A 13,327-nucleotide genomic window follows, 5' to 3' on the forward strand; every position below is an offset into this window, starting at 1 on the left:
CAGGGCTGCAGCTGAGGAGCTGGAGGTGCCCCCACTGCTGTGGGCGCTGCTGGGACCCAGGGCCCCTGAGCACAGGGGAGGGCATGAGGGCCACCCGGCCTCCAGAGCTCTCCCGCGGGTTGACCTAGGCTTTTCCATCTCTCAGAGAAGCTGCTTGAGAAAGTGCAAAGTCCCCGCGTTCTCGCTGTTATTCCTGGTAAACAGGTCGGGATTTGGAACACTTGTTCAGCGTGAGAAGGTTACAGATTGAGAGGGAAACTTGTTTGGCTGTAGGTGGAGCCAACTCACCAGTTGTTTTTTCCAGCCTCACAAAAGGGAGCCTGGTGGTCAGAGAGCCACCTCGGCTGGCTGACAGGTGGAGGGAAGGGCGGCGGGGCCCTGGCGTCCGGTCGGGCAGGTGTGCGCTGCAGAGCCTCAGGTCCTCCTGACGGCTGCCAAGGCGCTCTGCCCTTGAAGTGCCCTGTTCTCACTTCTCTCGCCTAGTGTCTCAGCTCATTGTTTCCTTCCGAATTAGGCCTCGAGTGGGGTCTTCACAGTTTGGGGTAAGAGACATCAAGGCAACTCTATGTGAGATGAGCAGGAGGAGCTGGAGGTCGGAAAGAGGCTGAATTTCTCTGGGAGAAAGTGACATTCGATGCACCCCGGAGCTCACTCCCCTGTATCCTGGTGGTCCCCAAACTGTTGCATTTCCACAATGATTCTCCCTCCTTTTCTGTTTTCTCAGGGAGCCCAGTTTTGGAAGCTGGCAGTCCCAGGGCTCTTCCTGGGACCCTGGGGAGGGCTGAGGCCGACCATGCCCGGCCTGCTGCTGTTCGCTGCTGCGCTGCTCTCCAGTTGGGCTCAGCTCCCAGCCGAAGCCAGCTCCTGGTGGTGAGTGAGAGGGGCTGGAGTCCTACTCTGCAACCTATGTCTCCTTTGGTACTTGAAATGTGGAGCAGGTCACCATGGGTCATGATAATTCCTTCATTCGTAGGAATCCTAAGGGCCTTTTTTATCCCAGGAAACCTAGCACAGCCCTTTTTCTCTGATCCTGTCTGCGTTCCCCTTTTCCTGGCTCTTCCTCCATCCCTATGGGTAGTTGAAAATATCTCTTGTTGCTATTGCATGGGTAAGAATATTGATTTAGCCCTGGCCGGTTTGGATCAGTGGATAGAGCGTCAGTCCGCGGACCAGAGAGTCCCAGGTTTGGTTCCCGCTAAGGGCACGTACCTCGGTTGCAGTTTGTTCCTGGCCCTGGTTGGGGTCATGTGGGTGGCAGCCACTCGATGTGTCTCTCTCACATGGATGTTTCTCCCTCTCTCTGTTCCTCCCTCTCTCCCTCCCACTCTATCTGAAGATAAATGCAAAAATGTCCTCGGGTGAGGATTAAAAAAAAAAAGAATGTTGATTTATGATGATTATTGTTATTTGCTGGTGGGGGCAAGGAGAGAAGAATTCCAATTTCATAAGTCTGAAGACCAGATGAGGGTTTGCAGAACCATGTGTGGCTTTCTTCTTGTGCTTGTAAGACTATTGTCATTGCCAAGTCAACATGAGAGGCACGGTCTGTGCCCAGCTCACAAGTTTGCTCAGATGGCAAATGTACAGCTGTCTCATCTAACAACACTTTATTGTGCCTGGTGAGTGATGAGCTCAAGGAAGGGCTTTTGAAGTGATAAGAGTGGGTTAGGGGATGTGCGGGTCAGATATGGAAGTGAAAACATTTAGAATATATTGCCATGCGTGTAAATTGGATTCGGTTTTAAAGGCATAAGGGGAAGTTCTATTTAAGGGAATTGACTGCTTTCTATCACATATCCTGCGCTTGAGCCAAAGTGAACCAGTCACTCCTAATCCCTGAGTAAGTCATGTGCTCTCCTGTTGGGGTTTGGCTCTTTTTGCCCTCTGCCTCAAATGAGTAGCCTGCGCTCTCTGTCTCGTTCTCCTCTTGCCCCACACTCTCTAAGACCCAGCTCCCACTCGGGCCATCTCCTTATAAAAGCTTCTCCCCAGCTGTAAGAGCTCTTCCCCCATCCGATCACTCTGGATCCGGAAGCTCAGGCATGTCTCACATGTCATGGGTTTGTGCCTCAGTTTCCCCAATGTTCCTTTCCTAGCCCTTAGTGCCAGGCCTTATTCACAGACGGCACACGATAAACGTGTTGAATGAATGACCTACGCTGCACCCTGGCATGTGCTCACTCCCTTCCCCTTTCTGAATTGCTCCTGTAGGTCATTGGCTATGAACCCGGTGCAGAGACCTGAGATGTTCATCATCGGTGCCCAGCCTGTGTGCAGCCAGCTTCCTGGGCTCTCCCCTGGCCAGAGAAAGCTGTGCCAGTTGTACCAGGAGCACATGGCCTACATAGGGGAAGGAGCCAAGACGGGCATCAAGGAGTGCCAGTACCAGTTCCGGCAGAGGCGGTGGAACTGCAGCACGGTGGACGAAGCGTCTGTCTTTGGGAGGGTCATGAAGATAGGTAAGCGGCCACCAGGCAGGGCCTGGTTGAAGGAGCTGTGCTCACCTGGCCAGGGTGCAAGCATGCTCTCTCGGGACGGGGGCAGAGAGAGCCCCCCTGAGTGTCTCAAGGCTTAGGCTTGGAATTGGCCTGCACGGGAGAGGAAGGTGCACAGAGACAGCAGTCTCAGGTGTGCTAGCCACACAGCTCAGTGCTCAGCGAGCCCTCTGCTCCCAGCTTCGCTCTGTCTGGGGCAGCCTGCGTGACTCACTGGGACAGGCTCAGAGCATCTGAGTCGAGTTAGAGTGAATTAGGAAACCCGCCCACCAGCAGTGCCCTTTGTCTCACTGAGCACAAGGGCCTCCTTTGAGAGCCTTGCCCTGAATGTCTGTAGGCTTTTTGCCTCTTCCACTTGGACCCTGAGAGGGAAGGAAACTTTGGGCCAAATTGGTGATAGCTGCCATTAACCCAACCCAGATCCAGTCCTGGCTTTTTCATTTGAAAAGGGGTGTGTGAGAGAGAGTGGGGGAAGGGGACAGACCGAAGAAAGATGAGAGAGCCACTTCCCAGAGTCCTGTTCTCTCCCCTCTCCCACTCCCGGTCTAGGATTCTTTGGCTACCCTATTGCTTAGATGGAGGTGTGATCTGGGGTCTAATTGTTTTAGGTCCTTTTGAAATGTAATTCTCCTCTCCCTGGCAAGAAATTGAGAAATCCGGCCCTTTTCTACTGGGTCTTATCCCCAGGGCCATAAAAGGAAGGTGTTAAAAAAACGAAGTCCCTGTTTCACATTCTCTCAGAACAGCTTCCCCTCAAAAGACATTCTGGAGTTACCCAAGGCTGGGGTTTTCCCGAAGAATGATTTTGGCAGCAGGGGAGATGGGAGTTGCGACTCTGTTCTCCTCTGTTATGGATACTTGGAAGGCCCCTCCCTCTCCTGACCTCTTTCCCCTGCCTCCCCCTGCCCCACGTTGAGAAGTAAGGACCAGGGGAAAGTACGCTTTGACCCTCGCTTCTCTCTTCCTTCGGTGTCAACTCGAGAGTCATAAAAGGAACGATCATGTGTTCCCATGACAGCCTTACTGGGCAACTTTCTCGAGAGAATGGATTTGAGGGTTAAGTGGCATTCGGAAATAATTTATCAATTCTTCTCAAATATACTTAGGATTTGTCCCTTCTTCCTGGTGAAGGTCTTGGTCAGCAGTACCCTCTGCCCTGGGTTTCTGGTGAGGACACAAGGGTGGCCCAGGTATAGACAGAGGCATGCACTAATCATGTTAAGGGAATAGGCTAATGTATGCCTGATGTGAGCTAGATCCTTTCCATGTGTGGTTTGGTTTGAGTGAAGGCCAAAAGTGAGGCTTTGCTTTAGAAGGAAAAGCGTTGGCAGGAATAGAAGCTCTGCTGGATGCAGGTTTGCATGGTAGAATATGAAAGAAAACCCTGTAAATGGAACCCTCCTGTTCGTCTTATGCTCACCGTTCCTTGTTGTAGCTTCCCTGCAGGCTTATGCTACCTGGGAAGCTGTCCTCCATTCCTCCCCCTGGGTCCAGATAGCTCTGGCGCCTCTCACTGCTGACTTGTGTGTGACTTCCACAAGGGTCCTTCCTTCTCTGACACAGCTGCACGAGTCCACCGCCAAAGGGCAGCAGAGCCGCTCAGAGGGAGCCACTGGCACCTCACCCACTCTCCACCCGGAGGAGCCTGGAGGCCCCTTCCTGGCAGCTGGAAGAGAGGGCATGATATTGTCCTGCTGCTCCTGTTGTCCTCCTAGAGTAAGGTCTCTCCAGTATCTCCAGGAGCTGCTGCTTTAATAGCCTTTTTCCTTAGATGGTTTCAGTTTCCACTCTGAATTGCTTCCTATAGAGAGACCCTGCCCCACTCCACCTTGCTTATCCGTCCGGAAGCCCCAAGTAATCTCTTGCTTGCTGAGAGTAGCTCTAGTAGCCTGTGCTTCCCAAGATTACCAGAGACCCAGAGGCTGCCCACGAAGGCAGAGCCACCTACTCTCAGGACCTACAGATGTCCGCAGAGACAGCTAATTCACTCGAGTGGGATCCCAAACCATGCTGATGGGCAAGGACCATCAGAGCGCATGTCTGCAATAGTACATTCAGCTGCAGGTACATTATTTTAAAAGGCAATTCTGAGAGGGGTGATTCAGCTCTGAAAAACATGTTTGCTAAAGAATGGAAGAAGAGCCCTGGCCAGTTTGGCTCAGCGGTTAGAGCGTTGGCCTGCGGTCCCGAGAGACCCGGGTTCGGTTCCCGCTAAGGGCGCGTACCTCGGTTGCAGTTTGTCCCCGGACCTGGTTGGTCGTGCGGGTGGCAACCACTTGATGTGTCCCTTTCACATCGATGTTTCTCTCTCTCTCTCTCTTCCTCTCTCTCCCTCCCACTCTATCTGAACAAAAAATGAAAAATGTCCTTGGGTGAGGATAAAAAAAAAAAGAATGGAAGAAGAAATTAGACATATGTAGCTTGGCAAAGAGAACACATAAAGGCATCTTAGTTGTTTTGAAATGCTGAAGGGCTGTCATATGGAAAAGGGATCAGATGGTGTATCTCCAGCAGGCAGAAGTTATAGGGAGGCCTGTTTCAGCTCAATACAAGACTGTCCTGGTGATTAGAGTCATTAAGAAAGGAGGGAATGGGTTGCCTTGAGAACCCAGCCCACTGGTCCGAGGAATGCTGTGATAGAAATGCTCCCGGGGGCTGGAGTGTGGCTCTGGGCTGCAGCTTGAGTCTCCTTCCTGCCCCAGGACGCCAGGTCAGGGGGCTGAGGCCCCACTGTAGGAAGACTTCTCAGACATGAGTAAGAGTCCCTTAACCATCTTCCTGTCCTGGGAGCTCACGCTCATAGTCTGACTCCCCTAGACCAGATAGACCCTGGTCTCTGGCTCAGCACTGACTCAGATGTCAAGTCTGATGGCTGAATCATGAGTCTGACTTCCTGGATCATCTGGGTTTTTCTCGGGCTGCTCCTAGTCCACACCCGACCAGAAGCTGAGCCCTGGTTAATTAAGAAAAACTGATTTGCGCCCTGGCTGGTTTGGCTCAGCGGTTAGAGCGTCGGCCTGCGGTACAGAGAGACCCGGGTTCGGTTCCCACTAAGGACACGTACCTCGGTTGCAGTTTGTCCCCGGCCCTGGTTTGGTCGTGTGGGTGGCAGCCACTCGATGTGTCCTTTTCATGTCGATGTTTCTCTCTCTCCCTCCCTCCCACTCTATCTGAACAAAATATCTAAAAAAAAATGTCCTCGGGTGAGGATTAAAAAAAAAATACAATAGAAATTTAAAAAAAAAGAAAGAATATAAAAAAAAAATTAATAAAAAAAGAAACTGCAAACTCACTAGGGGTCACTCTTCATTTCTCCTTCCTCCTCCCCAAACCCTAGGTAAGCATGAATCTTTGTATCTTTATGAATTTTCATATTATGGACTTTTCATATAAATGGGATCATACAATATGTGGCATTTTTTTTTTAAAAATTAGGTTCAGTAGAGATACAAAATGCTGAATGGTTCACTTAGCATGATAATTTCAAGGTTCATCCATGTTGTAGCATGTAGCCGTACTTTATTCCTTTCTATGGCCGAATAATATTTCATTCCATGGAATACCACCTTTTGTTTACCCATTTACCCACTGAGGGACAAAATGGGTTGTTTCTACTTTTTGGCTATTAAGAATAATGCTACCATGAACATTCATGTGTATGTTTTTGTGTAGACAAATGTTTTCCTTTATCTTGGATATATTTTTAGGAGTGGAATTGCAGGATCATATGGTCATTCTATGTTTAACCATTTGAGGAGCTGCCACATTGTTTTCAAAGCAGCTGTACCATTGAACGTTCCTACCAGCAGCACATGAGGGTTCCGGTTTTTCTCTGTCCTCCTCAACTTGTTAGTTGTCACTTTGATGATAGCTATCCTCATGCGTGTGAAGTGGTGTCTCATTGTGATTTTTTTCTTTATTGATGTTAGAGAGAGAGAGGGAGAGAGAGATAGAAACATCGATGAAAGAGAACATGATTGGCCGCCTCCTGCATGCCCCCCACTGAGGATCGGGCCCACAACCCAGGCATGTGCCCTGACTGGGAATCGAATCAGTGACCACTTGGTGCCTGAGTTGATGCTCAACCACTGAGCCACACAGGCTGGACATCATTGTGATATTGATTTGCATTTCCCTGGTGACTATTATTTTTAATAAATGTTTTTATTGAATTAGAGCATATATCATGTGAGTTTTTAAGTGGTTCACTGAAACAATAGAGGAACACAGTTCAGCTTTTCTACTAGAAATGATGTGGATATTTGGAGAGACCCTGTTGAGTGTCCCATAGATGGGGGTTCCCAGTGTTCTAGAGTTGGGAGGCAGTGTGGACCCTATGGAAGACCAAGAGACAGCTTGGATGATTTTGGATGGTGTAATTCTAGTTTACTTCTTACTCCTGGCCTCAATGGTAGAGCAATAAAAAGGCAGATGTGCCCTGGCTAGTTTGGCTCAGCAATTAGAGCGTCAGCCTGTGGACCAAAGAGTTATGGGTTCAATTCAAGTCAAGAGCATGTACTTCGGTTGTGGTTCAATCCCTAGCTCTGTACCTGGTTGGGTCGTGCGGGAGGTAGCCAGTCGATGTGTCTCTCTTACATCGATGTTTCTCTCTCTCTCTCACTCCTTCCCTCCCACTCTATCTGGAAATCAATGGAAAAATATCCTTGGTGAGGATAAGAAAAAAGACAGATGTGTGACTCATAGAGTGAAAAATTGGCATTTGTGAGGGATAGATGTTTGTAAGGATAGAGTCCTGTTATTAGTCCCATGATTTCTGTTCAGTCTCATTCTGTTGGTCTCATGTGTTTCCTAAGTTCCTCAATGTCCACTCTCACTGCACCTAGGTCTGCCTCCTGGGAATCCCCTGGTTATGTAAACTTCTGGAATGGATGATAGTGTAAGCCAAGGGCTGGAGGGAATCACTCTGTTTGGTATGTCCACAGGGCGGGCAGAGGAGGCAGCTTGCAGTTCATTATCGAGTGAAAGGCACTACCTCCTGCCACTGTTTCCCTTCCTGGGAGTGTTACGGGTCTGGAGGAGGCAGAGGGAAGGAAAGCCTCCACGGGAGGGGTGACCACCTGTCTTGCCTTGTCTTGCAGGGAGCCGGGAGACGGCCTTCACCTATGCCGTGAGTGCTGCGGGGGTGGTGAACGCCATCAGCCGGGCTTGCCGAGAGGGTGAGCTGTCCACCTGTGGCTGCAGCAGGACAACGCGACCTAAGGACCTTCCCCGGGACTGGCTGTGGGGCGGCTGTGGGGACAACGTGGAGTACGGCTACCGGTTTGCTAAGGAGTTTGTGGATGCCCAGGAGCGGGAGAAGAACTTTGCCAAGGGATCGGAGGAGCAGGGCAGGGTGCTTATGAACCTGCAGAACAACGAGGCGGGTCGAAGGGTGAGCTGGACCTCCTCCCCCACCCCCATTCCTCCTCCCAACCAAGACCAACGGGGCTGCCCCCCGGGCTGAGCTCTGAGCCGTGACCTGGCCACGGAGGAAGGGTTACAGTCGTCCCTCGTCTATCGCGGTTAATTTGTTCCAGACTCTAGCGGTTGCACCTGGTGTTGAAGGATTCCTGGGGTGCTCGAATACATAGGCCTACAGTCCACACGTACTGTAATTTTAATTTAATTGTAATTGTAATACAGGGTTGTATAATTGACTCAGACAACCGAGCGCACGCTGTATCGTTTTCACTGTCTCGATCGACTTTTTAATGTGAACATATTTGAAAAAAACGCGATAGAGTGAAGCTGTGAAAGTCACAGTGCGAAGTGGACTGTAGTTGGCCTGCTTAGAGAGATTCTTAGCTACAGCTGCTGACCTGGATGCTTCCATTATTGAACTAGGCCCTCTCAAAAGGCTTCTTTTCCCAGTGGGCACATGCACTTGTCATTTTTTTAACCCTATTTATTTCTCCACAGGACATCTGTCCCTGTAAGACTTGGGTACAGTCTTGTGATCAGAATTGCAGACATAAGGAGTAGAGTTCTTGTCTTGGCTGCCCCTCCTCTGTAATTTGAACAGATAGGATGATTGGAAGTTTAGGCTACTAGGCTTAGTCTAGGATTTGTGATTTCTTTTATTTATTTATTTTACTGATTTTTTTTTTTTTTTTTTTTTTGAGAGAAACATTGATCAGCTGTCACCCACGCACACCCTGACTGGGGATTGAATCTGTAACCTGAGTATGTGCCCCAATGAGGAATCGAACCTGCCAACCCTTGGTGCACAGGATGACGTTCCAATCTACTGAGCCACACTGGCTAGGACTAGGGCCAGGACTTATGATTTCTTAAAGGCTCAGGTAAAAGCAGCACTGACTTAGGAGCTGCTGTCATACACTCCAGAAACCCAGTCCAGAAGGTTATTTAGGTCTGATGGCAAACACACTTGTGTGCGGGGAGTTCTAAATGAAAGTGGGAGTATGAAAGACAAACCGTTCTTTTTTTATTTTTATTTTTTTTATCCTCACCCGAGGACACTTTTCCATTTTTTGTTCAGATAGAGTGGGAGGGAAAGAGAGGAAGAGAGAGAGAGAGAGAAACATCGATGTGAAAGGGACACATCGAGTGGCTGCCACCCGCACGACCAACCAGGGCCGGGGACAAACTGCAACCGAGGTACATGCCCTTAGCGGGAACTGAACCTGGGTCTCTCTGGATCGCAGGCCAATGCTCTAACCGCTGAGCCAAACTGGCCGGGGCGACAAACCGTTCTTTGAAGGCTCAAGTAGACAGTCTCACTGGTCACTTGTGAGATACGACAACGGTCTCTGAGCCTCAATTTCAGAAGAAACTAACCTGGAGGTTTTAAGGTGAGCTTGCTCTATTGTACGTGCAGAGCATGCCTGGGCAGCAGCGTTAGGCTTCACGGGGAGCACGTGCCTGCTCGGCCTGCACCTGTTCGCGAAGACCCGCCTCTGGGCACTTGCTCTGGACTCCTTTTCCCTTCGCTGCTCTGTGAGGCCTCCACCCCAGGAAATGGGGGGCTCTCCCGGGCCAGGTACTTTAGTGAGAGCAAAGGCAAACTAATTAAAAAATGAGAGCAGAGGTTTCTTGACAAGAAATAAATCCAGAAATTTAATGTTGGTTCATTAGTGATTTGGTAACAGGTTATGAATACATTTCTAAAAATGTGTTTATGTATCAATTAAAAAATAAATCATGGTCTGGCCGGTGTGGCTCAGTGGATTGAGTGTCATCCCATGAATTGAGAGGGCCCAGTTCAATTCCCGGTCAGGGCACATGCCCAGGTTATGGGCCAAATCCCCAGTGGGGGCCATGCAGGAGGCGGCCAATCAGTGTTCTTTCTCATCAATGTTTCTATCTCTCTCTCCCTCTCATTTCTTCTCTCTGTAAAATCAATAAAGGAAAAAATTGTTTTTTAAATGAAAGAAAAAATAAGTCATGTTTCATAGGAGTACATAGCAATTAAATGAGATTAGAAATGTTTTACATGAATCGGGATCTTATGATGTGTCTTGGTAGAACATGGTACACGTGTGTAGACTTAGCATTACCCATAGTGTGATGTCAGATAGAAATTAGAATTAATCACTTGCCCAGTGTCTTCCTTGGGATGTTACATATCCCAAAGCCAATTTCTTTTAGCCACATATGTGTGTGTCGGAGGGGGGGGTGGTGGTATTGATCTGTGATGGTCTAAGAGGTAGTGGTTGATGCTCTGAACTGTAGTTGTTATGGTATAAACCAGGGCAGAGAGACCCGTACTGTCTTTGGTGACTGTCCACTCAGGGCATTTGTGGGATGGTCTTTGTCTCCAGGACTCCTTTCTGTTTAGCAGTCTGCCAGGCAGTCTTTGGGTGTTTATGACAGGAGAGAGATTGGTGAAAAACATTAAGATCTTCACTTTATCTCCCAAATGCCCAAATTTTATCCATTTTTCAAGATCCCAGTATAACACCACCTACTCCTTCAAATCTTTCCTACCCCCTAGGTAGCAGTCTCTGCATGGGAACTGCAGGAGACCCTTTGTACTTTTCCTGAGGTATGCCATGCTCCACCTCATCTCCCAGGCTGAGGGTCTCTGAAGACAGGGGTCCCCGTGCATGCGCATGTGCATAGGCAGATGAAAGTTCCCATATTCTTTCTAGCTGAGGTCAAATTCATGGAGGGCTGTTTCCTGTCTCTGCTCTGAGCTGCCCCTCGGCATTGTGACAGATGTGGAGGTGACTAGGCATTCATCCTAATCGGGGCTCATTTCAGCCACAGTCTTGACCCCACTTCTGCTGGCTCCTCATTTTATTGCCCTTAATTGTTTGTTTGTTTCTTCTGGGCCCTTATCTTGGCCCATCTGCCACATCTGCCATCCTTGACTCACATCCCCTCACATTCCCGCTGTCTCCCTATCTTTGGCCTCCTTCCTCCAGGTCCACACCTCTTCCCTAGCCCTTTATCTCTCCCTTCGCCTCTGTCTGCTCCAGGCTGGGATTTTAATGGGGTTACTGGGATGGCGTTGGTTAATAAAATTATATAGGTTTCAAGTGTGCAGTTCTGTAATACATCATCTGTGTATTGCATTGTGTGTTCACCACCCAAAGTCAAGTCTCCTTCTATCACCATTTATCCCCCTATACCCTATTCTACCCCCCCATACCCCTCTCCCTCTGGTAATCATCAGACTATTGTCTGTGTCTGTGAGTTTTTGGTGGTTCTTTTTGACTTAATCCCTTTACCATTTTCATCCAGCCCCCCTCCCCTCTGACAGCTGTTAGTCTGTTCTCTATCTATGAGTCTGTTTCTATTTTGCTTGTTACTTTATTTTGTTCATTAGACTCCATATATGAGTGAAATCATATGGTACTTGTCTTTCTCTGACTGGCTCATTTCACTTAGCATAATGCTCTCCAGGTCCATCCATGCTGTAGCAAAGAGTAAGCTTTCCTTCTTTCTTTTTAACAGATGAGTAGTATTCCATTGTGTAAATGTACCACAGTTTTTTTTATCCACTCATCTACTGAACACTTGGGTTGCTTCCAAATCTTGGCTATTACAAATAATGCTGGAAAGGACATAGGGGTGCCTATGTTTTTTTCAAATGAATGTTTCAGGTTTCTTCAAATATATTTCCAGAAGTGGAATTGCTGGGTCATACGGCAGTACCATTTTTAATTTTTTGAGGTAACTCCATACTGATTTCCACAGTGGCTGCACCAGTCTGCATTCCCACCAACAGTGCACAAGGGTTCTTTTTCTCCACATCCTCGCCAACACTTGTTTGTTGATTTATGGATGATAGCCATTCTGACAGGTGTGAATTGATATCTCATTGTGGTTTTAATTTGCATTTTTCTGATGGTTAGTGACATTAAGCATCTCTTCATATGTCTATTGGCCATCTGTATGTCCTCTTTGGAGAAGTGTCTATTCAGGTCCTTTGCCTATTTTTAGTTGGATTGTGTGCTTTTTTGGCATTGAGTTTTATAAATTTTGGATATTAAATCCTTATCAGATGTATCATTGACAAATATGTTTTCCCATTCAGTAGGTTGTTTTTTCATTTTGTTGATGGTTTCCTTTGCTGTGCAAAAACTTTTTGGTTTGATGTAGTCCCATTTATTTTTTTCTTTTGTTTCCCTTGCCTGAGAAGATATATCAGAAAAAATATTGCTATGAGAAATGTCCGAGATTTTACTGCCTAAGTTTTCTTCTAGAATTTTTATTTATTTTTATTGTTGAAAGTATTACACATGCCCCTCTTTCCCCCTCCATTGACGCCCTCCTCCCTGCTCACAGACCCTCCTGCTTTCCCCAACCTAATGTCTGTGTCGATTGGTTGTGCATATACGCATGTAAGTTCTTTGGTTTATTTCTTCCCACCCCTCTCACCCCCCATCCCTCTGAGGTTTGTTAATCTGTTCCTTACTTCCATGACTCTGGATCTCTTTTGATCGACAGATTATTTAGTTCATGATGTTCCATAAATAAGTGAGATCATGTGGTACTTGTCTTTCTCTGATTAGCTTATTTCACTCAGCTTTATACTCTCCAGGTCCCACCATGTTGTTTCAAAAGGTAAGAGATCTTTCTTCCTTACAGTTGCATAGTATTCCATTGTGTAAATGTACCACAGCTTTCTATCCACTCATCTACTGATGGACACTTGGGCTGTTTCCAGATCTTAGCTGTTGTGAATGGCATTGCTGTGAATATAGGGGTGCATATATTATTTATTTTTATTTTTTATTTATCTTTATTGTTGAATGTATTACAGATGTTCCTCATTTTTCCCCCATTGATGCCCTCCTCCCCCTTCTGCATCCCTCCTGCCTTTTCCCACACTGTTGTCTGTGTCCATTGGTTATGCATATAAGTTCATTGGTTTATTTCTTCCCACCCCCCAGCTCCATTCCCTTTGAGGTTTGTCAGTCTAGCAACGAATTTGTACTTCTTTTTTTTTTGCCAGGTCTTTCAGTTTTATTTCAGATGAAACAGAAAGTTACAGACAGTTTTTAAGCCAGAGGGGCATGATGCAATTTATTTTCCAAAGATTAGTTCTTTTGCCCATTGTCTAGATAGTGACTCAGCTTCCTAAACTTCTTCTTAGGAATTTTCTAAGAACCCTCATTCCCACACCACATGGCTCTTTTCCCTCTTGGTTATTTCCCTTTGAATATCTTCTGTAGCAGGAGTCCTGCATGAGCCAATCTTGAGATTCAGAGATGTCTGTGTTAGGTCTCAGGATCCCCCAGGTATCCATTGGTTGACTGCCTGAAGGCATGTTGTTGAGGGTCAGTGATTCAGATTAGAGACAGACGGTGGAGTCACATGGGGTCTGGAAGAGGTCAGAATGATACCTGTTCCCTGGCTCAACC

The 13,327-nt window shown here is 47.6% G+C and overlaps 1 protein-coding gene across 1 annotated transcript in view; it reads left to right on the forward strand.

The window, feature by feature from the left end:
• The first annotated feature begins 749 nt into the window (after positions 1–749).
• WNT5B (Wnt family member 5B) overlaps positions 750–13,327 on the forward strand; it is a 28,818-nt gene continuing 16,240 nt past the window's right edge. The window contains exons 1-3 of the mRNA XM_036252056.1: positions 750–870; positions 2,212–2,459; positions 7,595–7,887. Coding sequence (XP_036107949.1) covers positions 794–870; positions 2,212–2,459; positions 7,595–7,887 — 618 coding nt within the window. The 5' untranslated portion in view covers positions 750–793. The remainder of the gene's footprint in view (positions 871–2,211; positions 2,460–7,594; positions 7,888–13,327) is intronic.

The sequence above is a fragment of the Molossus molossus genome, unplaced genomic scaffold (genome assembly GCF_014108415.1).
Source record: "Molossus molossus isolate mMolMol1 unplaced genomic scaffold, mMolMol1.p scaffold_m16_p_10, whole genome shotgun sequence".
Taxonomy (NCBI): domain Eukaryota; kingdom Metazoa; phylum Chordata; class Mammalia; order Chiroptera; family Molossidae; genus Molossus; species Molossus molossus.